Here is a 27,433-nt window from a genome sequence, read left to right as displayed (position 1 = left end):
CCTCTGCCTTGTACTAGGAATAGAGTTATTCTTTCCATCTTGGTCCTAGAAGACTGACTCAAGACTGCATGCTGAAAAATTGGCGAGCCTCCTAGGTGGACATAGTCTGACCCTGTGGGAAAAATAGAAACGAACAGTGATAGTAAATAGTAAATTATGTGTCTCAATATCTCATTCTTGGCTGTCAAGGTAGTAATTTTATGAGTAATTATGTCATGCATCTTAAAAAAAAACTCATCACTTTCAAAATTTAATGTTGTCACCTGTAACCAAAACATCATACCATTAATATTTAAAAAGAGGTTTATAAAGAATATTTATAAACCAATATCTATAAATATTATAAATAATATAAAAGCACAATCACTCTGCTGTAATGAGTTCATCAATAAAAACATCACACAACTAAAATAGTCACAAAAATAAACACTTGCCCAGTCCCGAAGTCTATACATTTGAGTTAACTTTTATACAGTTCATTACAATAAAATGTTGCATTTTTATCAAGAAACAAAAGCACAGTCAGAGAGCCTGGGTAAGTAACATGTTAGCTAATAAGAAAAAACATACTTTGGAAATAATTTTAACCTTAAACCAGACAGTTAAATGTTTCTTTCATTGAAACCATTTTCAAATCTTATTGGCTTCAGACTGTTTTAGAAGCTATATGGAACCTTTTCACGACTAATATAATAATTATAGTTTTATACAAATAGATATCGCCCATAAACCTATGGATATAGGTAGACACAGCCCTTGTACGCCTTGTTACATTACTAATGTTTACTTAACTTTGTTTTTGTTTTGAGTTTACATGAAATCAAAGTGATTTCTACTCAAACACTTTCTAAATGACTTCAATTAGTGGAGCCGAAATTCTCAGTCATTTGCTTCATGCACTTTGCAGCTTCAATGATGATCTTAAGTAAATGGATTTTGAATGATATTGCTAAACGACGTTTGAAATGTGAATAAGTGTGAAACTTGTGGAAGGGTACTTTATTTCTCTGTTGCCTTGGAAACGAAGGGAATGTCCTTCGCTAAGTAAGGCGGTGTCTGCTGCCGGATAATACTCCGCATTTGTGAAGTACTTTAGCACACCACTGTAGAAGCGCCAAGACCCAAGAGAACCCTGGAAGAGGCAAGCCACTCCGTCCCCCATCATTTTCCCTCAATTTGCGGCCCCCATTCTGTTCCGAGTCTCTCTCAGAAGGCTAATTGTCGGGAGTTACACACACAGCCTGAGCGTTTCCAAGATACCAGCCCCTGAAACCTTCCAAGCTCTAGAGCAAGATGCTTCCAGATCAATACCAGTGTCTGAATGTCAAGGAATAAGGTCAGTGGAGACTGTTATAAAGAATCTGGAGAAGAATTCAATACAATTGACAAAAAAAAAATACTAATCATGACATTTTGAGGGTTTCCTTCCGCAGTGCACTTGACCGTACTGCCAGATGTGAAATCCATATCAGAAACAGCTGCTGTGGGGTGGCTAATATCCTCACTGAGCTTTACTTCCACTACGTTTCTCTGAGGGGAAGACAAAAGCTGGCTTTGGCAAAGCAGGTGTGAGAATTAAAGAAGAAGGCTGTGCTATTCTCAGAGAGGAAGGGCTGTTTCACCACAGTCTCTCACCGCATCAACGCAGACTGCCAGAAAGAACCCTTCTCACAAAAGCGTTCTCAGAAGTTCCATCAATCATTTGCTTATATATCTTCCAACAGATTCCACCCGCCATCTATTTTAGAAGAAACCATTTGGGGCACTAACTTGGTGAGGTTTTCTGTTAGAACAAAAAGGACTTAGCTGGGTCCAACCTGAGCACACAGTTTTCATCTAAGCAACTTGAAAGAGTCAAACCCACGTTGAGAAAATCATTTGTCCAACGAATCAATTATATGTCAGACCCTTAGAGTTTTTGCTTTTACTTTGAGTCACAGCCTTTCTTAGAGTTAAAAAAAAAACCCTATTGCTGTATTCAGGAAGCTCTTAATTTAAAAGCCCCTCAAAAATCTTTGTTTTCCCCTTGAGTCATGAGTATTTCTATGATTGAACTTTTCCCTGCTTCATCCAACAGATTTTTCAATTAAAATAATAACAGTATTTTCCAGGAATGTAAGCTTGTTGGCCAATTTTGAAAGTGGGAAGTTGTGTATTTCGTATTCTGTACTCAAAACAGATTTGCGTAAATCTAGAACGTAAGTGAGTCACAAGATGTTAATGCAATTTTATCAAGCAGAAATAGAAAAGTACCGACACATCAGCTAACAATATATTGGTAAATTTAATCTCATTCCTTGATTAAATATCTGCATAATAGACTGTGGGTAGATTCATAAGGATGGGGTCAGTTCTGGCCCGTACTCTCACGTTCCAATGAGGCAATCTACATTGGCCAAGACAACTGAAAAAATAGAGCCACTATCTGCCCCTAAAAATAAGAGAAAGTTATGAACGCATTGTCTTGATAGACTTTCAAGATTTCTAATTCCTCTACGTAGTTCCATATGATGGGTTCCCACTGTCTGGCTTGAAGGACTGGATGAGGGAAGAAGGTGGAATTTTGGTGCTAATGTATTCTCTTTCTGCTCTCTCTCATCTATTAACAACTGTTGACTGTTAGTTTGGTTTAAAAGCCACTGGTTGTATCTAACTTATTGTTCCATCCTTACTACATAGAAGGGCATGGAACTCAATAAATAATTATTAATAAGATATTTTTACCTGCAAGCACATTACATGCTGAGTCAGTTGGCGCCCGTTCTGACTTCAACATTGATGTTAGAGTTTGAAATATAACTGAGTTTATGCGTATGAACAACACAGAGCAAATCAACTGCTATCTAGGGGTAGAGAGATCCTGCCAAGGACAAGACAGTAGTGAAAAACGTGTCCTTCAGATTGACAGGAGGAATGCTTCTCCAGGCCGTACATAATTCAGAACATCTTGCTTCTCATTTGGCCTGAGCATGGAATCCAAGTACATTGTACACAGATCTTGATAGAAGTTTAGTTACTTCCTGATCTTACACAGGGTTTTATTCTGAAGGAGACAGTCCAGATTCAGTAATAGTAATGTTGGCTTGGTCTGAAGATTCTAATTTGGAAATAAGGCATGAGTTAGTTTTATTTCATAAAATTCTGCTAACTGTACCCTCTCTTCTTTCCCATATAGGATCCAAGTCCAATAGGAAAGTACTTCCTAGAAAGGTTTTGGGGGTTTTTTATTGTGCCTTGTCTTCTGAATCAATTGGTTACTTTTAACATTACAAGCAGAATAATGCTTAAAAATTTAGATGTTAAATAAATTGGAAGGGTGCTCAATACGTTGTTTGAAAATACTTTAAAACGGCTCTTCCATCTTCCTGCGTTAGCTACTAGACTGGGTGAACTAATGAGTTGGTCTTGACAGTGTATGTAATAAGTCATAGAAGAGTACAGTGATCCTTAAAACTTTATTCTGAAACCATAAATTAGATAAAAATGAGTACAGTGTTCCTTAGCCATTAGATTCTTAAGAGGCTTGTTTCTCAGGGGTGAAAAGGCCTTGGAGGAATCATGCTCCGAATTCAGAACCTAAAACTCTGAAACTGATTCGTGGATGCTCACCTTACTAGACCTGGATGGAGGTGGGTGGCCCTTGGACTTCTCACAGGGCAGGGAACCCTGATTGCTCTTTGGGCTGACGAGGGAGGGGGACTTGATTGGGGGAGGGGGAGGGAAAGGGGAGGCGGCGGTGGGGAAGAGACAGAAATCTTTAATAAATAAATAAATAAAAATTAAAAAAAAGAATCTGCTTAAAAAAAAAAAACTCTGAAACTGAAGGAACTGGATTTGCACTGTGAGACAAGGGTCGCTGTAATGAGCCTTTTGCTGTCCTGCCAGCCAGCTCCCAAATAATGACCCAAAGACACTTCTTATTCATTACAAAATCTAGGTCTATAGTTTAGGCTTGCTCTTACAACTTATACAGCTTAAATTAACCCATTTACATTCATATACATTCTATCATGTGGCATTATTTCTCTTCCATCTTGGGCCTCCTGTTTCCTTTCCACATCTCCTGGCATCTCCTCCATACCTAAATTCCTCCTCTTCTTTTCATTCCCCAGAAATCCTGCCTAGCTTTTGGCCCTTCAGCTTTTTATTACACCAGTCACAGCAATACATCTTCACACAGTGTAAAATATCTCATGACAGTTATCTAAAGTCAGATGAGTGTGCCCTGTACTCTCCTTGGACAGGAAACAAAATATCACTAGAAGAGATAGAGCTGAGAGCTGCAACTCAGAATCACATGCTTGCTCTGTAGCTTGCATTAAGCAAGACATGAGTGCTACCCACAATCAAAGACCCAGATCTATCTAGATCAGTAGGCTTGTGATTCACCATGTCTAGGACATAGGAGGCTTCCCCTCAGTCACAGCTTGCAGGGTACATGCTTTCAAATGGTCTTTTCCTGCATATTTGTGCTTCCTGTGTGATTTGTACATATTTTTTCATTACATTTGGTATTGGTTGTCCTGCCCTTCTCTATAGAAGACTGGTTAGGAAATTCAATGGAAAGCATGTCTTGTATAATTAATGAGGGGGAAGCTGCTTTCCTATGATATAAAGATGTGCCCAACCTCAAGATAAAGGCCTCTTCTCCAGCTAGTTCCTAAGATAAATAATTGAGCTTCCCCAACAAGAAACAAAGCAAGGTGCCCCAATAAATAACTGATATAATTCTCATCTCACAACACCTGTTTTCACAGCATTGAAATAGTATCTATCCTGATCTCAAGGAAGAGTGTAAGATAAATGGTAAAGAATGAAGATAAAAGTTAATATTACAAAGTATCTTCAGACCCACTTTATGGAGCCATTTCTATTCAGAAGATCTTGAAGACACCATCAACCTGATTCATGTCCCTAAAGCAATGCACAGAGCCAGCCTGATATGGGGTCTGCAGAAAAGACTTCCGGGCAACAAAAGCAGCTAAGAATTCATCCCAGCCTCACAACCAGAGTCTATTCACTGTCTTGTCTGTGGCCCCAAGCACAAATTGTGCAGAGTAGGAGCTGCAATTTTAGGTTCCATTTATCTTATTTCTGAGGCTTCCATTATTTCTATTAGTCCCTTATGCATTGATTATCCCATGTCAATAAGATACAAGCAGAGATGAGGGCTGAAAAGAGGATTTGAACCATGAAGTATCAAGTATCATGAAGAATCTGCTTTAGAAAGCTCTATGATTTTAGTCTGGGCCATGTCCATCCTCTTTGCATAAAGAGAACTGTCAGCATGCTTGGCTGACAACGGAGAAGAGTTAGATAAACTTTGTGCCAAAGGAAATTTTGCTAGCTACCGCAGTGAAGCTGTTCCACATAAAATAGTAGAGTCCAGTCCAGGCTCACAAGTCCAAACACAGGAAGGTGTTGAATATCCATAGGTTTATCATTCAACAAAATGACCTCCATCATATCAGTATTTAAAAACCAATAGAAACCCACAAACCTATAGTCATGTTCAATCTATTTGCCAAAAGGAGGCTTCCATAGACCCTAAGAGGTAAAACTCCAGATTCACTTGCAGAAATTATAAACCTAGTATATTCTTTCTTGTCCCCAAATTGAGGTTAGGACCCTTAAAATTATACAACTATACAAATAGATATATTCTCACACCCAGCTTAAAGGTGAAACTATCTTGACTTTCTGTGCAAATAAGGTCATAATTACAAGACTCAAAATTTCACTGATGACCAAGGGAGACATCACAAATTGATTGACATAGCCACAGTGCTAGCAAATTTAGAGAGGCAACTTTAATAATTCCTACTTTAGAAATAAGGAAACAGTTTCAGAGGACACAAGTTCACAGTTAATTACTTAGTGACTTTATTTCTGCCCTTACGTCAGCCCTAGAAAATACACTATGTTGGCAAAGAAGAAGATGTGCGATGAACATGAAATAAAATATCATTCTGAGTTTTTGAGGTGCGTTTTGATCATTTAGAGTCACATGGCTGTCTCCATGACCTGGCTCCCAGGGTCAGGCATCTAGAGCTTCCAGGCAGTAGTCATCATGATGATGAAGTACACGTCGGTGTCAATGGATGCACTCACGCCTGCGTAATAGTTCATGAACTCCTCGGGGGTCACCTGTGAGAGAGAAGTTAGAGAAAGGACACTTTGGGGTGCTTTTCAGTGGAGGCCTCCCTTCCATCCCTGTAAAAAGAAGGGGCGTTACCACCAAGGATGTCTGTGTGTATGATTACAGCTAAGGAACAGACCTAAAAGAAAAGGAAAACCAAGTTAAGGATAGTTGTGAAAATAGCTCGGGACAAAAGAAGTAAGTCTTGAAAACATCCAAACCACCCTAAGTAAAGAGCAAGCCATGGGTTGTTATCTTTTCTTTAAAAACTGGGGCCTGTGGGTTAAAAAACAGAGACTAAACACAGAATTAGAAGTAGATATATTTGCGGTTAATACTGTCTTTCTGGCACATATAAGAAATATGCCATATCCAATGTCAGGATAAGCAATGTCTCACCTTCCAAGGAATGCTTTGTCCTATGGGTAAAGAAAGCAATTTCTAGTAAAGTGTATGATTTCTGTGTGTTTCTACAGTATGAACTGCTCGCTCAAGGCTGAAAGTGAACAAAAACATGACCTTCCCCTCTGCTTTTCCCACCCCTCCCCCGGTTCTCCACTCTGTGTATATGACTGTCTTTGGAATATCAGCAGAAACATCTACTTCCATACTGAGGTTCAGAAGACTCTCCTTTTAGAAAAAAGGAAGGAAGTCTCATGAGTTAATAGGAGTTGGCCAACCTCAAAGTCAAAAGACTAAAACATCACAAGAAAGGAAACTCATAAATAACTGAAGAATTCTTTCTAGTTCCTAACAGCTTAATCTGTCTCACTAATGTTTAGGACCATAACTATCTCTTTTTTGTACTATAGGGGCTCATGAAAAAAATGCCCTTTTTTTTAATGAAACAAAATAATGTAAGTTAACCAAAAAATTCATGTGACCTACAATGTCTCTATATATTGTTTCATAAGCTTCCTCTCTCAAACCAGTGAAAGACGCCAGGAAGCATAACCCTGAACTCAGTAAATACTGAAGCTGGGGTCATCCATCTGTAAATACAAATAAATTACATACATGCATGAATTTTTGTCTGTATGAAAGAGTTTGCCATAGGGTTTTTTTGTATTTATAGTTCCTTATGTTTTTAAGATGTCAGTAAAATTACAAAAGTTTCAAGGCCGGGGAAATGTTTAGCATCATGTGTACTGGCTGTTCATTAAGAGCTCCTGGGGTTGATTCACAGAACCCACAAAAGGTTGATCACTTTTATGAACATATTTATTTCATTTTGTCTATTAAATAAGATGACTGTAAAGCCCTTAACACAATAGTCAGTTGATAAGTGTTCAATAAGCATTGTTCATATTCATTGTCATAATACATAAGGCTGCATATATATTATGGTTACTAATAAAAGTAAGGCTTTCTAAATATTCTAGATCTAAGGCTCTCAGATATGGAGTGTGTAAGAACCAATGGAGCATATATTAAATATACAAAGACTAAGGATACATCTCCCCATATGTCAGACACCATGGTTCATCAGTAATTTGAATTTTCAAGACACACACTTGATGATAATGAATAGCTAATATTCAACATCATTACAGGTCTATGGTATTCAAGCAACATCACATACTATAACTACAGAAAAACCCCAATAACCTTTTGAGATTTTGAGAGATCAATGTGGCTGATTGAGATAAATTTGAGAAGGACCTGCAATAGAGACGTTAAGTCAGTTGAATCACACATGGCTACTTGGACTTGTTAGAGCCAAAAGCAGCTGACATTTCCCCTGGTGACAAGGAGGAACCACCTGCAGAAAGAATGAAAGACAACAGGGACTATGGAGAGCTGAGCTATTAGGGGAAATGGCAGTTGGCTATTTTCTCTGACATCTTGGTAGATCAAAGGCAGCAGCACTAGAGGAAACACACAGTTCTGTTATTTCTGTCCTAGACCTTCGGCTGCCCAACAGAAGCTGGAACTCTTTTGTATCTGCTGTTAACAATTCCTCGACCTACCAGACACCACTTCAACTACTTCTCCATCTCTGACTACAAAATGTCAGCAGGTAGGCAGGAAACTTCCCCCTTCCTACCTCCTGCCCCTTGATAATAAGACAAGTCAGCAGGTTTTATGGGAAAGGGAGGGGAAATTCCCTTCAGGGGGAGGAGGCTTGCTTCTTCTTCTCATAAGCACCACCCCTTCCTAGTCTTACCTTTTCTGGTCTGGCCCTCAGGTTAAGAGGTGCGGCTGCTGCCCAGGCTGAGGGACTCCCCTCCCACATCACCATAACTCTCAGGTCCTCTAAAACAAAAACTGCCTCCAAGTGTTTAAACAGGTAGGTTGAGGCTCTTAGCCCATCCAGTACACAGCATCTTGTATAGTTGAAGACAATGATTGATGAAAATGGAGTGACTGGTTTAGATGTGCAAGCTGATCTCAAAATTTACCAAAGCATGAGTCAGGGTGAATTCTGCTCCCTGGGATTCCCTTTACCAGCAGCTGCTTTTTCACACAGGAAAGTGTGATAACAAATGATGCTTCTACGGACAAGGGTAAGAGAAACAAAACGTCCCAAATAGCCTTGCTTATCTGTCCCAAAGCATATTGGTCCTATATAAAACTAAGCACACTTTTATTGTAATTTAACTCATAAGAATACAGTTTGCTGTATGTGGGGAGAATAGTAATCTTCTATTTGTAACAGTTAGGGCATCAATATGCTGAGTTTTTTTTTTTTTAAGGCTTTGAACCTATTCCTAATTTACAATTTCACTGGGGGTAGATAAATTTCATCTGGATTCATCTTTTTCACTTACCAACCCGTCTTTGTCATACGGTGAGTCAAAGTTGTCCAGAAACTTCCGGAAGACTTGCTCCTCCGTCCATTCCCCATTTTGGTACTTTGGATGGTGTTTAGCATTATAAACTTCGCGAAGGTCTTCAATGGTTATAACACCATCTCCGGTTTTGTCTAACTTCCTAAAAGCTTTCATAATTACCTCCTTTCTGGCTCTGGACATTGGGGGCTAGATAAATTAAAAAATAAAAATAAATACACACACGTGGATAAATACATATGCAAATGAACTTCTAAGCAGATGTGACTTGACACTCCCACCAGTGGTGTGAAATTACTTAGGTACCACTAAGTGAGATACAACAGAAAGTCCCTCATCTGGCTGAATCTTCTGCCCACACCCCCGTGAAATGTACTAGCAAGTTCTGAAAGCAAAACTTTAAAGTAGTTAACCCAAACCATGTGAAAGTCAAACTCTTCCACAGAAAACACTGATTCATAGGGCAAAAGTTTGGGGAAAATCTTTACCCTTAATGTGAGAAGGAACTCGTTGAAGTCTATGGTCCCATTTCCATCTCTATCAAATCTCCGGAAAAGTTCTTCTGCCTCTTCTTTCTCCATGACCACAGCGTAATCATTTAACCCTTTCAAAAATTCTTTGAAATCAAGGGTTCGGGTGTTATTGTCATCCATGATCCGAAACACTCTGAAGATAACAACATGGAAAAATAAGATAAAACAAAACAAATAAACACAAAGAACAACATCTAAGTGCAAAGATGCGAAAAGTGAGCCGCTCCCATTTGCTTTAAAATATAATACATAAGTTTTAGACTTTTCTCCGCAGACTCACTGTTGAGCTCAGAGGCTCTGAGCATTTCCTACAGGAAAGCAAACTTTCAAACTCACATTGCGCATGGACACACACACACACACACATACACACACATAGAAGGCTGCAATTGTACTCTTTGATTCTAATTCCATGACATGTACAACAGTTAGTTTTTCAGTCTCGCAAACATCTAGGTGTGACGGCTTGGCTGTCGGGTGCAGTGGTGCTGCTGGAGGTTGGTAGTGCCTGCTGAGACTGGTGCCTACTGGATGGAAATCACATAATTGGAGTTGTGCCCTTACGAAGGCTATTGCCTGGACCCTGCCTGCTTTCTTCTAGCCTCCCAGCCAACAAGAACAGGCATCTGTACCCCTACTGTGTTCTCCTTGTGCTAAGGCACTTCCCTGCCACAGGCCACAGCAATGAAGTTCATTGATCATAAACTGAAACCTGACTGTGAGCCAAGAAGAACTTTTTCTCCATGCAGGTTTATTATCCCAGGTATCTTGTTAAAATAATGAAGAGTTGTAACCAGAGACTGCTTGTTTGTTTTCCGGCCACATCAAAGAGTTACTAATATAGGTAACCTTTACAGGAACCCATGTTTGCCAATAAATCATTCTTTCCTCATCTTCCACTTAAACAAATGCCAAAAATGTAGACAAGCAATTGAAGCATCGTATTTTTATTTTTATTAAATCATATTAATCTTTGTAAAATTTCTAGAAACTATTATCAAACATAAATAAGGCTTCTAATTCTCCACTTATGTGCACTGACCACCATAAAGTATACAGATGCTGTTTTGTCCACAGGAAGCCTCTGCTTAGAAACACATCTGTTATAGGCTAGGAGTCTATGTTCCAATGCATGGTACCTACAACTTTTATGAAAGAAATGGTATATCGTCTCATTGATCTTGTGATGCTTAAGGCCTTTCTATAAATGCCATATCATGCTCTTATGATCTTACTCATTTCCTTTTCCTTCACCATACACCACTCCCCATACTAATGCCCTAAGAATTATATTTTTGCTGGAATCATAACTGACAGAATTATAATTTAGGATTTCGGAAAGGTGAACTTGAATTCTAGTTCTGCGGTAACAACAGCTATAGAAACTGGGTCTCACTTTTCCACAAAAGTCTATGCTAATATAATATGCAATTGCTAAGTTACAGCTTACGATTTTCTTTTTGCTAGTACTGTGTAAAGATGAGGGATTCAGATGCAAATGACATAAAGGTAGATGCCTCACTATGTGGAGGAAGTGACCAGCAAGAAGGAGCTAAGAAATAGGGCAATGAAGAAAGGATGAATAAGAATGGATATATATTTATGTATAATATTCCAGAATGGAGCTATTTACCCTGACTGATTAGCAATGAAAAACTAAAAATGAATAAAATTTCAGACTCTTGTTAATTTATATTTCATATTTTCTTTTAAAAGCTAGAAAGAACACTTTGGATAGTAATTAAGTAAATAAGTACATTATACAGACTTGGACATGGGCTATTTGGTGGCAGAGTCCATCTCTATGCATTTTATTGCTATAAATTCACTGTGTAGCAATCAGTCTTTTAATATTCCCCAGCTAGATGAGTTAATGAACAAACTTTTCTACTACAAGAAATAGGCTGACAAGTTTCTGTCTTCAAAGATTAATTGAAAGAAATAATGCATTGCTGACACATCTTGGATTGTTCAAAAAACTTCGTCATCAGTTAGGCATCTTATAAGCTGCCAAACATTAGATTAAATGCTGTAATTTAAAATACATAGTTGAATGAGACACAGACTCTATGCATATGAAATTTATTCAGAGACAGGGAGATAGGAAAGGAGGGAAATCAGCTATTCTGAGTTCTGGCAAGGAGAAGCATTTTAGATCTATAGTAGTTTGGGGAACATCCCTTGTCCATCTGTGGAAGCAAGAAGACTGCTACCAAAGCTTAAAAGAGATGGAAGAAGCACAGACAAGTGGATTCATAGAAAAATATAAAGAATTTTAATCTCCTTAAGTTCTAAGGAGCTTCAACCTTGTTACATGATAAAACACGTAACCTGTTACATGATAAAACTTTGTTACATGATAAAGTAACTGGTGGCACACGCCTTTAAAGTAACTGCATGGTTTTCATGAGCAAAATATCATCAAGATAAATTCTTAGAATCCTTAGAAAGAACTGGTTGAAAGAATTATGCAGAAACCTTGGCAGTGAAAGAGGCTGAGAGTCTGCCCATGAGCCACTCAGATGACAGTATGAGAAGAGACCTCAGAATTCTCTGAAATCAGGTTATCACTGTGGTGGACTGATGAAGATAATTCTCAATATTCCAACTCAAGAAATGATGAGTGTTAGTAGCTTCATTTGCAGAAAGGAAAAGAAAAGCAACTACTAGAGGTTTTTCACTAGTTTCCAATTAGTTAAAAAACTTTAGAGTTTCTTTTCTGCGATAAGATATAAATTAGAGCTCAAAATAGGATTTTCTTCCTGGTGTGTACAAGAGGACAGAGTAAAGATGAGCTCTCTCAGCCATGTGTAAGACATATGGTGAATTCAGGATATTGGCAATAGAAATAGGAGCTCCCTCGATTTCTTGGAGAGTGAGAAGTGTGTAAGGAAGAATATATACTATTGAAATTCTATAGACTTCCATGTCAAAAATTAGAGGTGCCAAAATGATAATAGAATCAACTTGATGTTGAGCTTCAGAATAAATTCTTAAGACAAGATGGGAAGATGGTTCCACAAGCATACATTTCACAAAATCAGAACCCTGGAGTTTGTAGAGGGCAGATACTAACTAAAGAGGTGTCCTTCAAAATCAAGATCGGTGAGAATGTTTGCATTTGTGGGGATATATTTACTGGGGTCTAGACTTAGAATAAAGGGAAATACCTGCTTTCCAATAGATCCTAAGACAAGGGTGGAGTAAGGGTTTCCCTCTACATGAATTGAAGACAGACTAAGGGAGACCAAAGTCAACAATATAAGGTAGACAGAGGGCAGTTTAAGCAGAAAGCTCAGGGAGAGGTGGTAGCAGCTCACAGTGGAAGGGCTAGTTTAGATAAAGGTTGAGGGTAACATAAGGTGGGAATGGCGTGGACAGCAAGAAGAATCCAATTGCATGATTGTTAGTGGAACACAAGTCAAGGTTCCTCAGAGGTCTGCACTGAAGACAAGGAAGTAAACCCAAGAGGACCTAGAGGTTGGAACCCCACAACATTGAAAGGAAGTGGCCTATGAGAGCATGAGTAGCAAGATCCTTATATCTACACCCCTGAACTTTTAACAGAGCCGAGTTTATTTTAAGAAAGGTATGGAAGTGCCTTGGGTATTTGTTCTTTGGGAGTTTTTTAGAGGGGCTTCCCCAGGTGCCCAGTACCTGACTGCAAATAAAGTTTCTGCAGCCTCTGAGTGTGAGGTTGTGTTCTCCTTACACAGACATCTTTATCAAACAGATTCGCAGGCCACTGAACAGCACATTTGTGTACTCTCTTAGTCTTGGTCCTTCACGGGACCTGCAGAAGCATGTCCACACATGACGGCCCCAAAATACGTACAAGGCCAGGTTTATGATATATATTCATTATAATTTGTCAAAATACACAAAGTTCATTCTTAGAAGACTCAGTTCCTTTCTCCTTGGAATTTTCAGTCCTCAAGTCTATATACACTATCAAATATCAGGAAATATAAGCAGAATCACTTGACCAATAGACTACTACTGGGGTAAACACTAAGTCATCCCATGAGCAATTACAGTGGTAAGTGGGACATGCCAGCCTGGCTGGAAGCAAGCTCCAAATTCTCCTTTATACAAAATCCATATAGCCAAGGCTGCTGGCCTCATCTCATTATGCTGGAAATGGCATTGAGCTGCTGATCCTCTTGCTTCCGCCTCCCCAGTGCTGGGATAACAGGAATATGCCACCATGCCTGTTTTTCTAAATTCTTTAATTATTGTTACACCTCCTTCTTCTACCCCAGCTTTGGGCGGAGCCTTTCCCCATGTCCTTCCGAGTGTCTGTACTCCTAAGCGTGCTTTCCTTGGCCTCCATTGCCACAGGAGCTTCCCTTCCTTGGAACAGACACACACTTTACTGAACTTGGAGTTAAGAACAAAACCTGTCATGAGGACTCAGAGATCCTCTCTCCCAAACAATGAATTTCATAGATAAGAAACTGAGGTCATAAGAGGAAATTATTTGCCCAATATCACAAAGTCAGTGTAAGGCTCACCTAGACAATTCTGATGTATTTGCATTCACTGTATCCCCACTTGTGGTGGTTTGTAGGCCAATGCCTCTTATAGGGTTATATGCTTGGATTTTTGGTACCCATCTGGTGGACCTCTTGATAAGATTAAGAGGTGTAGTCTTATTGGAGGAGAAGCATCACTGGGAGTGGGTTTTGAGGTTATATCTCTCTGCTTACCGTTTGTGGATCAGGATGTAAACCCTCAGCTAGTACCTAGTGCCATGCCTGATTGCCTGCTGCCCTGCTCCCTGCTGGTCATGGACTCTAACCATTTAGAACTGTTAAGCTCCCAATTAAATGGTTTCATCTACAAGTTTCCATAGTCATAGTGTTTTGCTACTGATTTAGAAAAGTAACTAAGACACCATCCTACCTGCCAAGACCTTTGATGCCTGCAGAGCCCCGGGCCAGGCACTGCAATCGCAGTCTTTCAATGGGATCAGTTGCTGTGGAGAGCTTTTTCTTGGATTGGATTGCCATCTCACGGTCATGGCGTGCTGTCCCTGCCATCTGAAAGGAGAATCCACAGCCTGTTAGTGGAATTTAGACCCTACTGCCCGTATCGAGCTGGGGAGTTGGCGCAATGAAACATACAGCCTTCTGTCATTCTGCCCTCAGGAAATAGTCTCAAACTTCCTAAAATTTTACAATTTTTAACTATGCCAATTGTGTGCCTGGCATTTTTACAACCTACTTATCTAGTTTCACAGACATGTATTCTCATCACTCTGGAAAATAATGAAGAACACAGCCATTTCCCAATATGCTTTGATCTTTCTGAAGCCCTTCTCTGTCCAAACAAACACATCCTTAATAGTGAAAGGAAAAAGGAAAAAAGAAAGCATTCAGAAGCTGCTAAGGATGCTAAAGTTGACCAAAGCAGTATGTATGTATATGGAAAAGTGAGAGAAACCATTAGATCTGGAACATCCGTGGGAGTTGATAGTGAATTCCTCAGTACTTACTTGTTTGAACCACTTGTGATGAGGTGTGTGTGTGTGTGTGTGTGTATGCATATATCATTTATAAGGCCCTGTATCCAATTGATCCTACATTTAATGCTCTCCCCTTTGGTTTACGTGTCAAGTTTTGTCCTCACTGAGTTTCTCAATAAGAGTGTTAGTGATACTTACCAGTAACTCATACACTCTCTTTAGTAGGTTACTGCCCCTCAAGCAAGGCTTTTAAGGAAGAATAAAATTGAAAAACCAGTCCTCTTTCTTTCTATCTCTTTCACACACATGCGTGCTCGCGTGCGCGCGCGCGCGCACACACACACACACACACACCTATTGTACTCCCTTAGTTGCTCTTTTCTGTAAGAAATATTCAGAAATAGTAGAAGGTGACCTGGCCAGTCCAGATTTGGATTCTCAGAACTCTTACGTCAGTGGGAAGAGTGCAAGACCAAAAGTATAGGTGCCTAAATTTTGTGCTTATTTCTCCAAACCCATCCCTGGTGAATATGAGTTTGAGACAAACTCTATTGTCTGTTGCATGTGGCAGCAGCTGTCTAGAGTAGACAGTGGACAAGGGAGACCAGAGAACACCAGGATCTGCTTAGCACCAAGTGAGGGGCTTCTTACTGCACCTTGCAGGGTATCACATGCCATAACAGTACAAGTATGTCAGGCCTAAGCCCCCTTCTCTTTTGTTAAAGCCACACTGTAGCCATCATGGAGGCCCCACTCTGAGGCCTTCTTCTAACTTTAGTTATATCACAAAGATCCTACTGGAAAGTGTCATAACATACAAACTTTGGAATTAAGTTTCTAATACATAAATTTGGTAGGACACAGTAAAACCAAAGTAGGAAAACAAATATGGATTAATAACATTACTTTCCTATAAGTCCCAACGAACAATAGACATTGTACTGTTTAATCCCACCAGATTCTTTCGGCCCCACCATATATAACAGTATGTAAGAAATTCAAAGTGTCATTTTCTGGCACTTCCTCATGAAAAATCAAAATAGACTTTGGGAAGACCAGAAGCAGGGATCTAGTCTGCAACCACTTCTGCCTTCTGAGGCCAGTTCTACCAGGGATGATGTAGGATGACGCTACTTGACATGACCTGATGAATTCAGAAAAACATTGCAATCAAACATGGTACTTGAGATGCTCACGTCGACCATTGCTTTTCATCATTTAGTCGCTTAATTCAGCAACAAGCAGCCAATATTAACCACATCCTCTTTTCAGTGTACTGTGTCGGAATAGAAGTTAGGAGTCTGAGGGGTAACTCAGAGAATCAAGCTCTAGAGGAAACAGAGTCTTCACTTGAATTGTGCAGCCTCGCATTAAAGCAGCCCAGGAAAAATAAAGATTGCAAGACCTGGGGTTTGAGAGGAAGGTGGGATAGAGCAGTATTTCCAATAAAGAAGGGCAAGATGTACTCAAAGCTCTGAGGTTTGAATAATACATCCAGCTGCAGTCTCCGAATATGATGTCACGATGTCGCTGACATCACAGCCCCAATTAAAGAGTGTCTGACTCCAAAATACCCCTTTTGACTCTGGTCACAGCAATACAATCTGTCAATATGAACTAGGCTTAAGAGGCAGTCCTTCCCAATGCATGGGGCCACAGCACCACCATGTGGTGGCTCAGCATATGTACAGTTAGCTTGCCAGAGGAACAGTTCAGTGCTTTGCTTCAGCAAACCTCTGTCTAGATTGATAGGTTTGGGGCAGCAACAGCAGGCACAGACAATATTCACAGCCTGGAATCTCACTTTATCCCCACTTGATCCCAAGAGAAAGATCACAGCTTTGGCCTGGGGACTTTCTAGACACCAAAGAGGAAATGATATTATTTTACCCATAATAGAAGCTAAAAAAAAATTATCTAGGCTAGGGCTGTGAGTGTTCAACAAGGATGGTTCCTATATAATTGAGATGACTGGTGTACCACATGCTTTGGCCAAAGCAAAAAGTTAAATAGCCTAAATAGAGACATACACCCTTTTTATTTTTATTTCATTTGCATGTATGTTTCTATGTACATGTATGCCATATTTATGAGAAGTCACAGAAGATGGAACATGCAGCCAGGACGAGCCTATTGTGTCCAGTATGCTGCCTGGACCCTGTGGACAGTGGTAGATCCATTGAAAATCCATGTGAAGAAGCTTGAGGTGTGAGGTGAAGGGAGAACTAGGGCTGTATCCAGAGCTGCTGTTGCCTTGTCTCTCTTCACTCAAACCCACCCTCACCCACAGTGACAGATGAAGGGATAGTCATGCATGTTTCTACCTATTGATACAATTTTAGTATATATTTATCATATTGCATTATACATTTCTATTTCTGATCAAGACACTCATACATTGTTTACAATTTGAGGTCATTGTTCTCATTTTCTGCATAGTAGTTTAAAGATTGTTTAATATTCTAATATAAAGCCTTAGTCTTTAAGTTATGCGGGTATTAAGTATTACAGGTCAATAGTCATCCAGGTTTGTCATACTTATCCTTTAGACTACTCAGGGCCTTTAGATACATAGCGATTGTATTCTGCATAGATAGGTAATCTTCAATCACTTCAAAAGGCTGTAGAATATGGCATTTAAATAACTTAGGGTTCTGTTGATATGAGACACAATTGCTCCTGGCAGCACCCACTTATTCCCGAGAAAACGTTGAGCACCGAAGACACTCATTTGGAGCTTGTTTTCTTCTTGGCAAAACTGGCCTTTGAGCAAGGAACTACCCATGCCTCAACCACTGACAAAATGCACGGTGTCTAGACTGGATAAGCAAGATACAAGGAGAAAGACTGCCAAGACAGGGTAAGAGAGTTTTGAAAATCTTCCTGCCTCTTAAAATGATCTGTCAGTTACTCTAGGCTTTAGCCAAAGTTTGTTGCTCTAATGTTGCAAATGAGACTTTGAGTGATTGCCCAGGTAGCCAGTTGTCTCTGTCATTTATTGCACATTTTGGAAGCTTTTTGATTGCACTCACTGCTTATTCAAGTAATATTATCTCCCTTCTCAGGTCTTTGATGGGGTTGAAGACTAGAAAGTCATAGTTAATTTTCTCTTATGACTTAGCCAAGCCCTCTCCCTTCCCGCCTGCCACACCAGGATGTTCAATTCTGTTTCTGTTTCCTTTTTGTGATCTGTGAGTTCTCCTTTAATAAAGAACTCCTTGAACCTGGAAACAACCTAGATGCCCCTCAATTGAAGAATGGATGAAGAAAGTATGGAATATATACATATTAGAGTACTACTCAGCAGTAAAAAACAAGGACTTCTTGAAGTTTGCAGGCAAATGGATGGAAATAGAAAACACTATCCTGAGTGAGGTAAGCCAGACCCAAAAAGAGGAACATGGGATGTTCTCACTCATATTTGGTTTCTAGCCATAAATAAAGGACATTGAGCCTACAATTCGGGTTCTTAGAGAAGCTAAATAAGAAGGGGAACCCAAAGAAAAACATATAGGCATCCTCCTGAATATTAACCTTCATCAGGCGATGAAAGGAGACAGAGACAGAGACCCACATTGGAGCACCGGACTGAAATCTCAAGGTCCAAATCAGGAGCAGAAGGAGAGCGAACATGAGCAAGGAACTCAGGACCGCGAGGGGTGCACCCACACACTGAGACAATGGGGATGTTCTATCGGGAACTCACCAAGGCCAGCTGACCTGGGTCTGAAAAAGCCTGGGTTAAAACCGGTCTCACTGAACATAGCGGACACTGAGGACTACTGAGACATCAAGAACAATGGCAATGGGTCTTTGATCCTACTGCATGTAGTGGCTTTGTGGGAGCCTAGGCAGTTTGGATGCTCACCTTACGAGACCTGGACGGAGGAGGGTTTTCCTCGGACTTCCCACGGGACGGAGAGCCCTGATTGCTCTTTGGGCTGACGAGGGAGGGGGAATGGATTGGGGGAGGGGGAGGGAAAGGGGAGGCGGAGGTGGGGAAGAGACTGAAATATTTAATAAATAAATAAAGAAAGAAAGAAAAAAAAAGAACTCCTTACTATTAGGAGCTAGTATAGGATTCCTTTATCCCCACTCCCCATCTGACAGTGTTCTCCTTCAAGGTCCTGACTTACACTTCTGCTTCTGCACTTTTTTGAGATCTCTTTAGTGCTATCTGGTGGCAGAAAAATGAACTACACCTTGCTCCTTCCCCCTTCCCTTCCTTCCTTCATTCCTCCTTCCTTCCTTGCTTCTATATCTTCCTCCTTTTCTCCCTCCCTCCCTCCCTTCATCCCTCTCTCCCTTCATCCCTCCCTACTTCCATCCCTTTCTCACTCCCTCTCTCCATAACTACATGGACATCAACCTGTAAACACAAAAGCAGACAAAATCTTCAAAGCATTCTCTAGCATATCCATCCATACATCCTAAAACATCAAATTCTTCCACATCCAGTTTATTATTAAGCCCAAAGAAATGTCTCACTAAATCCTCAAAACTGAAGCCTTCCTTGGATTTCCCTGACAAGTAGTCAAGGGACCTGGAACACCTTTGACCTGCTCAAATAAAACTACATAAAAGAAGTTAAACTGTAGAGTGCCGAGGGGAGAGGGCAGAATTACATAATGGGAGTCAGAGCAAAGGATGTGCAAGGCCGGAGCAAGGAATATGTATCAAAGGAAGAGGCCTCCTCTCTTGGCTGCCAGGGGTGTGCACCACAGTGACTGGCTAGGTCTCATTTGGTTTTGCCAGTCTTTTTTTTTTTTTTTCCACTAGTGCTGAATTACAGGGAATGTGTGCTGCAAGAAAACCATCCTACTGAGTGGCAGTCACATAAGGCAGCCCCTAAGAACAGCAAGTGCCTGCCGAGCTGTACTGATTTCCCCAAGGCAGTTCCTTCCCCCTTAATGTCAAGGCTATTTTCCCGACTGCTAAACTGAGCAATAGTTCTTTGGGGTTAGTTTTTTTGTTTTTTAACTTTAAATGCCAGTTTAGGGATTTCTGTTATTAAGTGTCTGTGTGCCATCGCACAAAACAAAAAGAGGTACTGTTGCTGGAACAGTTCCTGCAGTTTTAAAACACTGTTCTGATGGAAAGGATAGAGTAGAGAAACAATCTGCAGAGCAGGTGACAACGGGCTAAGGTAGGAGGGCTTGAAGCCATTTTGAGGAAGAAAGCATGCCTGCCTTCACTCCAGTTCCTCCCTGCCTCCCTTACCTCAGACTTCATCCTGAGGACCATGGCTATGCCTTATGTTGCCTTCATAACCATTTTCAGTACAAACTTGTCTAGCTTTCTGATTCCAGAGCAGACTTCAGTCACTCTGATGGGCTCTTAGGATTAGCAATGCGCCCAAATAGCCCACGCTGAGGTCAGAGACAATAAGGCATTTCTCTTTATGACTGACTAAACCCAATGCTTCATCTAAATCCTTTCTATTGGGTCCCTTTTATGCCACTGGTCTCTCTCACCCTTGTTCCTCCTCTCCACCCCGCTAACAAAGCACCACAGACTGGGTAATTTACAAAGGAACGAATTTTATTCTCTAGGGTCCTAGAGATGAAGTCCAAGACCAAGGCCCTGGAGTTTCATGACTACTGAGAACTTCTCTCTCTTTTCAGTGTGGTGCTGTGGGCTCTATGTTATTTTAGCATAGAGAAACCTGTTCTTTAATCTTTCTGTTAATACAGGGGTGAAAATTAAGTACTATTTCTCATGTTTGTGAATATTTGAAAAATACTTTCGAAGTATTGTCTGAGTTAGGGTTTATATTACTGTGAGAAAACACTATGGCCAAACAGTGGGTGGAATTTTTGTTTCATGTTACAGTCCACTACAGTCCATCACTGAGGAAAGTCAAGACAAGAACTCAAACAGGGCAGGAGGCAGGAGGAGATACAGAGGCCATGGGAGAAGGCTGCTTCCTGCCTTGCTCAGCCTGCTTTGTTTTTACACCGAAGACAACCAGTCCAAGGTACTGTCCATAGTAAACAAAATTTTATACGAAAATTCAGTGGGGTAAAGCTTTATTTAAAACACCAGATTACAGGGATGAAAATTATCAAGCTGTCATGAGGTCAACACCTTACTCCTCCCAAGAACCTTGTCATCAGCTCAGAGTCTCTGGAAGACAGGCAGAGGCAGGTGGATTTCTGAGTTCGAGGCCAGCCTAGTCTACAAGAGCTAGTCACAGAGAAAACCTGACTTGAAAAAAATAAAATTTATTTAAATAAATAACAAAAATAAAAACCTGGCCCTGGATTCTAAACAACAAGATCTCCAAAGAAGAAAAACATATGGCTTAAAAATACCTCAAAAAAATTTCATCGTGCAAATCAAAATAACTATGACATTCCATCTTACCCCAGTCAGAAAGGCAAAGCTCACCCCGACAAACAACTACAGATTCTTCCCATAATCATTGACTTCCCGTGTCTTTACATTTGTTCATGGCATGAACAGCAGTGCCAGCAGATGTCACTCACTTCGTCCCCATAGAGATCACACTGCTACCTTTATTTTTCTGTTAAAGGAAGCACCCATGCTGTCCTGGCACACATCTGTCCACTCCCTTGTCCAATGCCACCATAGAAATCACTACTCAACTTGCTCTGCCTTACTAGAACTGAAAGGAAAAGATGTTTCTGTTGTAGCTCTGGATCAGAGTCATAAAGTGTGCCTCTATCTTTAATCCCTTGAAAGGTTCATTAAATGCTTAAAATTCTGTACACACTCCTTAGCATTATGATCACGCAGGTTCTTTTGTATATTGCACATAAGATAGCATGCTCAGTGCTGCCAAAATATCATTAGTGTTCATAAACAAAATATACATATATTATTCCATTAAAAGCACACCACTAATTTTAATAGGGCAAATGGGATGCATAGGGAGGTTGGAGCAGTGAAAGGAAAGGAGGAATGATACAATTAAATTATAATCTTCAGAAAGTATTTAAATAAAAAGAGTAAGAAAAAGAGCAACAAGCAAACAATGACTGATGAAGAAGAGGAAATATGCCCCACCCCGGAAAAGTCCCCTAATAGGTTATCCATACAAGGTGGTCAACCCTAAACACAAGTACTTACTGGCATCACTAAATGGATTTAATTAGTGAGTCTGTGGGTGTGTGGGTGTGAAAGATAGAGAAAGAAAGATGCGTTTACATGCAACAATGATAAAGTAGAAGCCATTATTTAAGATGGAAGGATGTTATACAATGCTCTGTGTACAAAATTCTCAAACAACCAAAAAAAATAAAACCCTAATTTTAATTCTTAATCTATCAACAGTCCACAGGATATGGCATAATCAGTACAATTTACCTCGCAGAAATATTGGAATATATTTGTTGGTTGATTTGTGGTTTGGAAACAGAATTCTCCTAGGCTTAGTTTCATCAGGGGCACCAGGATCCTTAGCAAATCATCAAAGCACTCCTCATCCAAGAACGGAGCACACAGGCGCCTCTCAGAATGGGTTGTCTCCTTCGCCTTTGCTAAATGAAACTGAATTTTCTCTAAGCGTCTCTTCCAGGAGACTACCCCAGGGGCCAAGCTCTGTGTGCCGAAAGCCTAGGGATGGCTTCTTTGGGACATGTTTTCTCATCAAGGCTATTTTTTTCTGTAGCTAATAGAGCCTCGTAGTTAAAAATGAAGCAAAAGTGACAGAGTTAATAGAATAAATAAGAACGTCAAGTTACCTGAAATGCTAATCTGTAGCAACAGGCTGCTTCAAGCGGAAACTATGGACACGGACTTCTTTCTGCCCCTGGGGACTCTAGGATTCTCCTAAGGCCCTGTGTCTCCTCCCTCTTACCTGTCTTCCAAAAGTGTCCCGCCCCTTCAAAACTTTCAGTGCTAATTGGATGACCTGAAAAAAACGCTGCTACAGACTCAGGATCTGATTAGCTCAGCTCGCTGTCATTCCTATGCTGGGCCTGCTTTTTTTCTCAAGTTTACACTCCTGTTACCTAGGAAATCCCAGTGACTCTGAAAGCCCAAGCTGTTTGCTCTGGAGGAGCTGACAGGCAGAAGTTCTGTTGGCAATTGTTTGGTTTCTAACGCAGCTTCAAAACTGATCTCCCACGTTTAGAAAGGAAACGTTTGGTAAATTGTCTTATTTGATTCAGCCGCTCTTTCCTCCCTCTACAAGGTTGACTGCCTGAATGGCTTATTGCCAGGTGAGGCATGGAACCACACCCCTTAGAAGCAGGCAGAGGTGATTATAGGTAATGCCCTGGGAGCTTTTCTACATTCACGCACTGAGATGATACCTTTCCCACATTTTTGTTTTGTTTTGATGTTGGATTATGTATTTTAATTCTTTCTTCTGCATTCACTACACACTTGTTCTTCGCAATACATTTGGCAAAGCAAAACCAGGCCAGTTAGTTGATGCTGTGGTGGATATATCTAAGCCACAGTTCTTGCTCTGAGTATCTACGACATCCACCTCCCTCCATACTCCCACACCAGGTTCCCTCCATCCTGGAATCATACAAAGAACTAGGAGAATAGCTTTCTAGAAAAACCTCCCTTTCGTTTTCTGTTATGCGGTTTACCTGGTGTGTATTCTCAGAGTAGGGTGGTCACTGATTTTTAAGATCATTAATTTTTAAGGTTTTATTATAGACAGCAAATGGAAAGATTCCTTTTTAAAAAAATAATCAGCATTAGCTGAGGTGATTTCTGATGAAATGTATGAGGAGCAAGAAAAGAACCACCTGCTCAAAACCTTTATCTTTATCTCTTCCTGAGTCAGATGCACTTCAGGGGGTCCTTCAAGTGGAAGGTGGTACTTAGAAGTGAAGAGACCGTGCAGACACAACAGCAATCCAGTGCTCTTCCCACTTCCATACCAGAGTAGTCTGAGCATCTTCACATAGCACAGGACGTTCCACTTAAAGTACTTTGAGCTTGTCATTTTACTATTAGCAAGGGAAATTATGAGGCCAGCAAGGTTAATCTGTAAGTACTGACCACTTAAACAAGCACCACCAATGAAAGATAAACCTTGCCTTTTAGAAAATCACTTATTGTTTTTATTGAGCTATATATTTTTCTCTGCTCCTCTTCCTTCCTCCCCAGCCCCATTCCACCATCTCTAATGATCTGAAAGCTCCCAATTTGCTCAGGAGGCCTTGTTTTCTTCTACTTCCTATGTAGATTAGATCCATGTATGTCCCTCTTAAGGTCCTCTTTGTTGTCTAGGTTCTCTGGGTTTGTGAATTGATCTGTAAATTATGGAAGACAATGGGAGGAACTGGGAGCTCCCAGAGGTCCAGGAGGAGTCTTCTTCATCTCTGCATCTCCTAAGGTCCCTGTCACAGCACTCTGTACAGCCCCGAAATTAATCAAGGTTGGTTAATCAAATTGTTGAACCAATAAAAAATATTCATATTCAAAACATTCAAAATGGAAATCAGTCTTCCACAAAGAGCTACTTCCTTACACTAAGCAGTTTTTTAAATCAATTAAATTAGCTCTTTAACAACCTCCTACATCTACTTAGTGCAGTCGGATTACTCGAGCATCCCCTTATCTTCCTCCAGTTCCCTCCTCCCGTGAGTCATTTTCCCAGGTCCGTGGTCTTGGGTCTCCTCTTATGACTAATTCAGTTTAATGAGGGTTATCTGTGTAACCACTGGATTGGATATTGGGGACTGATGGAGTCACCACTGGACACAGAAGGCAATCACTCCCCTCTCCCGGGCTGTATCATCAGCTGATAGTTCAGCACTGAGGAGTGGGGATCCTCTTGTCCCTCCTCCATCTGTGCCTGGCTGTTATTGGGCATCACACATGTGTTTGTTCTCCTTAAGTTCTTTCCTCTTATTTTTGTTGTTTTGTTTCTTTGTGTTTCCTTTAATTTCCCTGAGTTTTTGGTGAACTTTATAACTTTCTTTTAAATTATGCATCCTGGGATTCATCCAGGTAATTCTCAGTGACGAGCACACCTATAGACCTGAAAGGTTTGGGCTGAGATGCCGCCTTGACCTTTTATAGATCGGTACTCTGTGATGAGATCCCATCATGGTGACTGCTTTTGTCAGTTCGGTGTCATATGTGAGCAGAGCGGGCTGGGCAGGAGAGCGGTGGGGTCTGGAAGTCGGGTGTGGCCTGTGTGGGATGACATCAGCAGACTGGGGGGCAGGGCTGCTGCACAGGAAACAAGTTCTTCAAATTCCACATTTTCAAAGAATCTTGGATCCTTTTCATGGGAAATAGTATTTAGAGACTGGGAAATATTACCTAGGTCCACTTCTTCCTAGCCAAAGACTGCTGCTTCCTTTTTATAATTTTATTGGTAAGATCTAGGGAATAACAGGATAGCTGAGACTATAAAAAATTTCACATCTATACCTCTGTGTTGTGTTTTTTTATCTTTACAAGATAAATTATGAGTTTTGGGTCACCTCTTAAGCTGAAATATAAGCCCATATGGTAACCTTGTTATTCTTCTCAAATATCCATTTTGGGTTCTTCTTTAGGTGTCTGTGAAACCTCTCAATGTATCAAATTATTTATTTATACATTTTCTCAACCTAAGTGAAAATAATGCATTCTCAAATGATAATCTGCACAACTGAAATACCAATAATAAATATCAAGTTCCTTTACAATTATATTCCTCTATAATCTGATAATTTAATTATTAAAATTATATTTCTCAACTGACATTGTATTAGATACTTTTTTCTTTTTCTCATACTTATAAAAATGCTGGTGAGAGTAAATACATTCATTTCTTTATACAATTAATTTTAATTTTAGCTATTTTTTATATTTTAACTTTTGTTTTTTCTTTCTTTTATTGTTTATATTGTGCTATACATTTTTCTCCACTTTCCTCCTTTTATTCCCTCTGTCCTTCTACCCTTTTCTGTGACCCCCATACTCCCAATTTATCAGGATAACTTGCCTTTTTTCCCCTTCCTTTGTAAATTCATGCATATCTCTCTAAGGGTACTCTTTGTTGTCTAGATTCTTTGAGGGTTTTGGACTGTAAGCTGGTTTTTCTTTATTTTATGTCTAAAAGCCACTTATGAGTGAGTATATATTATATTCATATTTATGGATCTGGGTTACGTGACTCAGTGTGGATTTTTTCTAGATCCACCCATTTACCTGCTAATTTCAAGATGTCATTAGTTTTTACTGCTGAGTAGTACTCCATTGTGTAAGTGTACTGCATTCTCTTTATCCAGTCTTTGGTGGAAAGACATGTAGGTTGTTTATAGGTCCTGACTATTATGAATAATGCTGCTGTGAACATACTAGAGCACATGTCCTTGTGGTATGATTGAGCATCCTTTGGGTATAAACCCAACAGTGGTATTTGCTGGGTCTTGAGGTAGATTGTTTCTAATTTTCTGAAAAATCGCCATACTAATTACCAATGTAGCTGTACAAATTTGCACTCCTACCAGGAATGTAGGACTTTTCCCTTTACCCCAAATCCTCTCTAGCACAAGCTGTCATCAGTGATTTTTAATTGGCCATTATGACAAGTATAAGGTAGACTCTTAAGAGTTAATGTATTTTGTATATAGAATGCTAGCTCACCTGCAAATTCCTGTGTGTAGTGGGAACCGTAACACAGGCTCTTCATCCACATACTGCACATGATCCCTCACATGGTTTCCCATGTATATTTGTTTTGAGGATAATATTTTATGGAAGAAAGTTCACACATTATTTGTTGTCCCTTAACTCCTACCATCTTGAAAAAAATAAGACATTTTATATTTAGCGCTTTACTTTGTATCTTTGTACTCAACAACACTGAAGTTCATTCTGTATCAATTTATAAATCTTAGGTTTATTCTATTTTACATATAGTTGTTACTCCAATAACTGGACAAGACTGTAGCTTCTTTTCTTTCCTTATGTAAATTTCTCGCACATGAGGAAATAAATCTTGCATACCAAACATATCAAAAAATGAATTCTCCCAACCCTTCAATTTTCTGTTAACTTTATTTGTTATTTCATTCATTATCCAGGAAAATGTATTTACTTCATTTGTATGTTGTCATTTTCAGGCAAACTGGTTCTTATTACATCCTGGGAGTGGCTGATCCTCCCTAACAGGATAACAGCACTCTAGGCATCTGAACTCTAAAGAGAGATTATAAAGCACAAAAAATAAAGGAGTGAGCGGCGGCCGGAACCGGACGCGCACGGCTGGCGACGTAGCTGGCGCAGCAGCCGGGACCGGCGGGTAGTGACACAGTGGCAGACAACGCAGGCGACAGGGACCAGTGCAACACCAAGAGCAGATCGCCCCAGGACAATTAAATCAAAGAGGTAGGCCTTTGGTTGGCGAGGTCCCGGGAAAACAGGGAACCTGGTTCTTTTCCTGAAGACTCGTCTGAGGGGTGAGAGGGATCTTGGCCCCTGGCAGGAGCCAGGAAACAGAACGAGGGAATTTTGCAAGAGGAGCCTCTGGCCAGCAGGGAAACCTGATCTGGTTTTAAAAGACCAATTAGAGATC

General features: G+C 40.2%; 1 protein-coding gene across 5 annotated transcripts in view; it reads right to left on the bottom strand.

Moving 5' to 3' along the window:
- Nucleotide 1: 1 nt before the first annotated feature.
- Capsl (calcyphosine like) overlaps nt 2-27,433 on the bottom strand; it is a 50,833-nt gene continuing 23,401 nt past the window's right edge. For 3 of the 5 annotated variants that reach the window (XM_050138924.1, XM_050138925.1, XM_050138923.1), the window contains 4 exons: nt 14,370-14,506; nt 9,420-9,597; nt 8,911-9,120; nt 2-6,147 (listed from right to left, as the gene is read on the bottom strand). In XM_050138924.1, the coding sequence (XP_049994881.1) occupies nt 6,046-6,147; nt 8,911-9,120; nt 9,420-9,597; nt 14,370-14,506 (627 nt within the window). In that variant the 3' untranslated portion in view covers nt 2-6,045. Of the gene's footprint in view, nt 6,148-8,910; nt 9,121-9,419; nt 9,598-14,369; nt 14,507-22,637; nt 22,760-26,502; nt 26,642-27,433 lie in introns of those variants that run through there. The other 2 variants (XM_050138926.1, XM_050138922.1) reach the window with 2 other exon arrangements.

The sequence above is a fragment of the Alexandromys fortis genome, unplaced genomic scaffold (genome assembly GCF_014885135.2).
Source record: "Alexandromys fortis isolate MF-2015 unplaced genomic scaffold, M_Fortis_MF-2015_v1.1 scaffold_37, whole genome shotgun sequence".
NCBI lineage: Eukaryota > Metazoa > Chordata > Mammalia > Rodentia > Cricetidae > Alexandromys > Alexandromys fortis.
The sequence above is the reverse complement of the archived record's forward strand: the minus strand, read 5'-3'. Positions and strand labels throughout refer to the sequence as shown.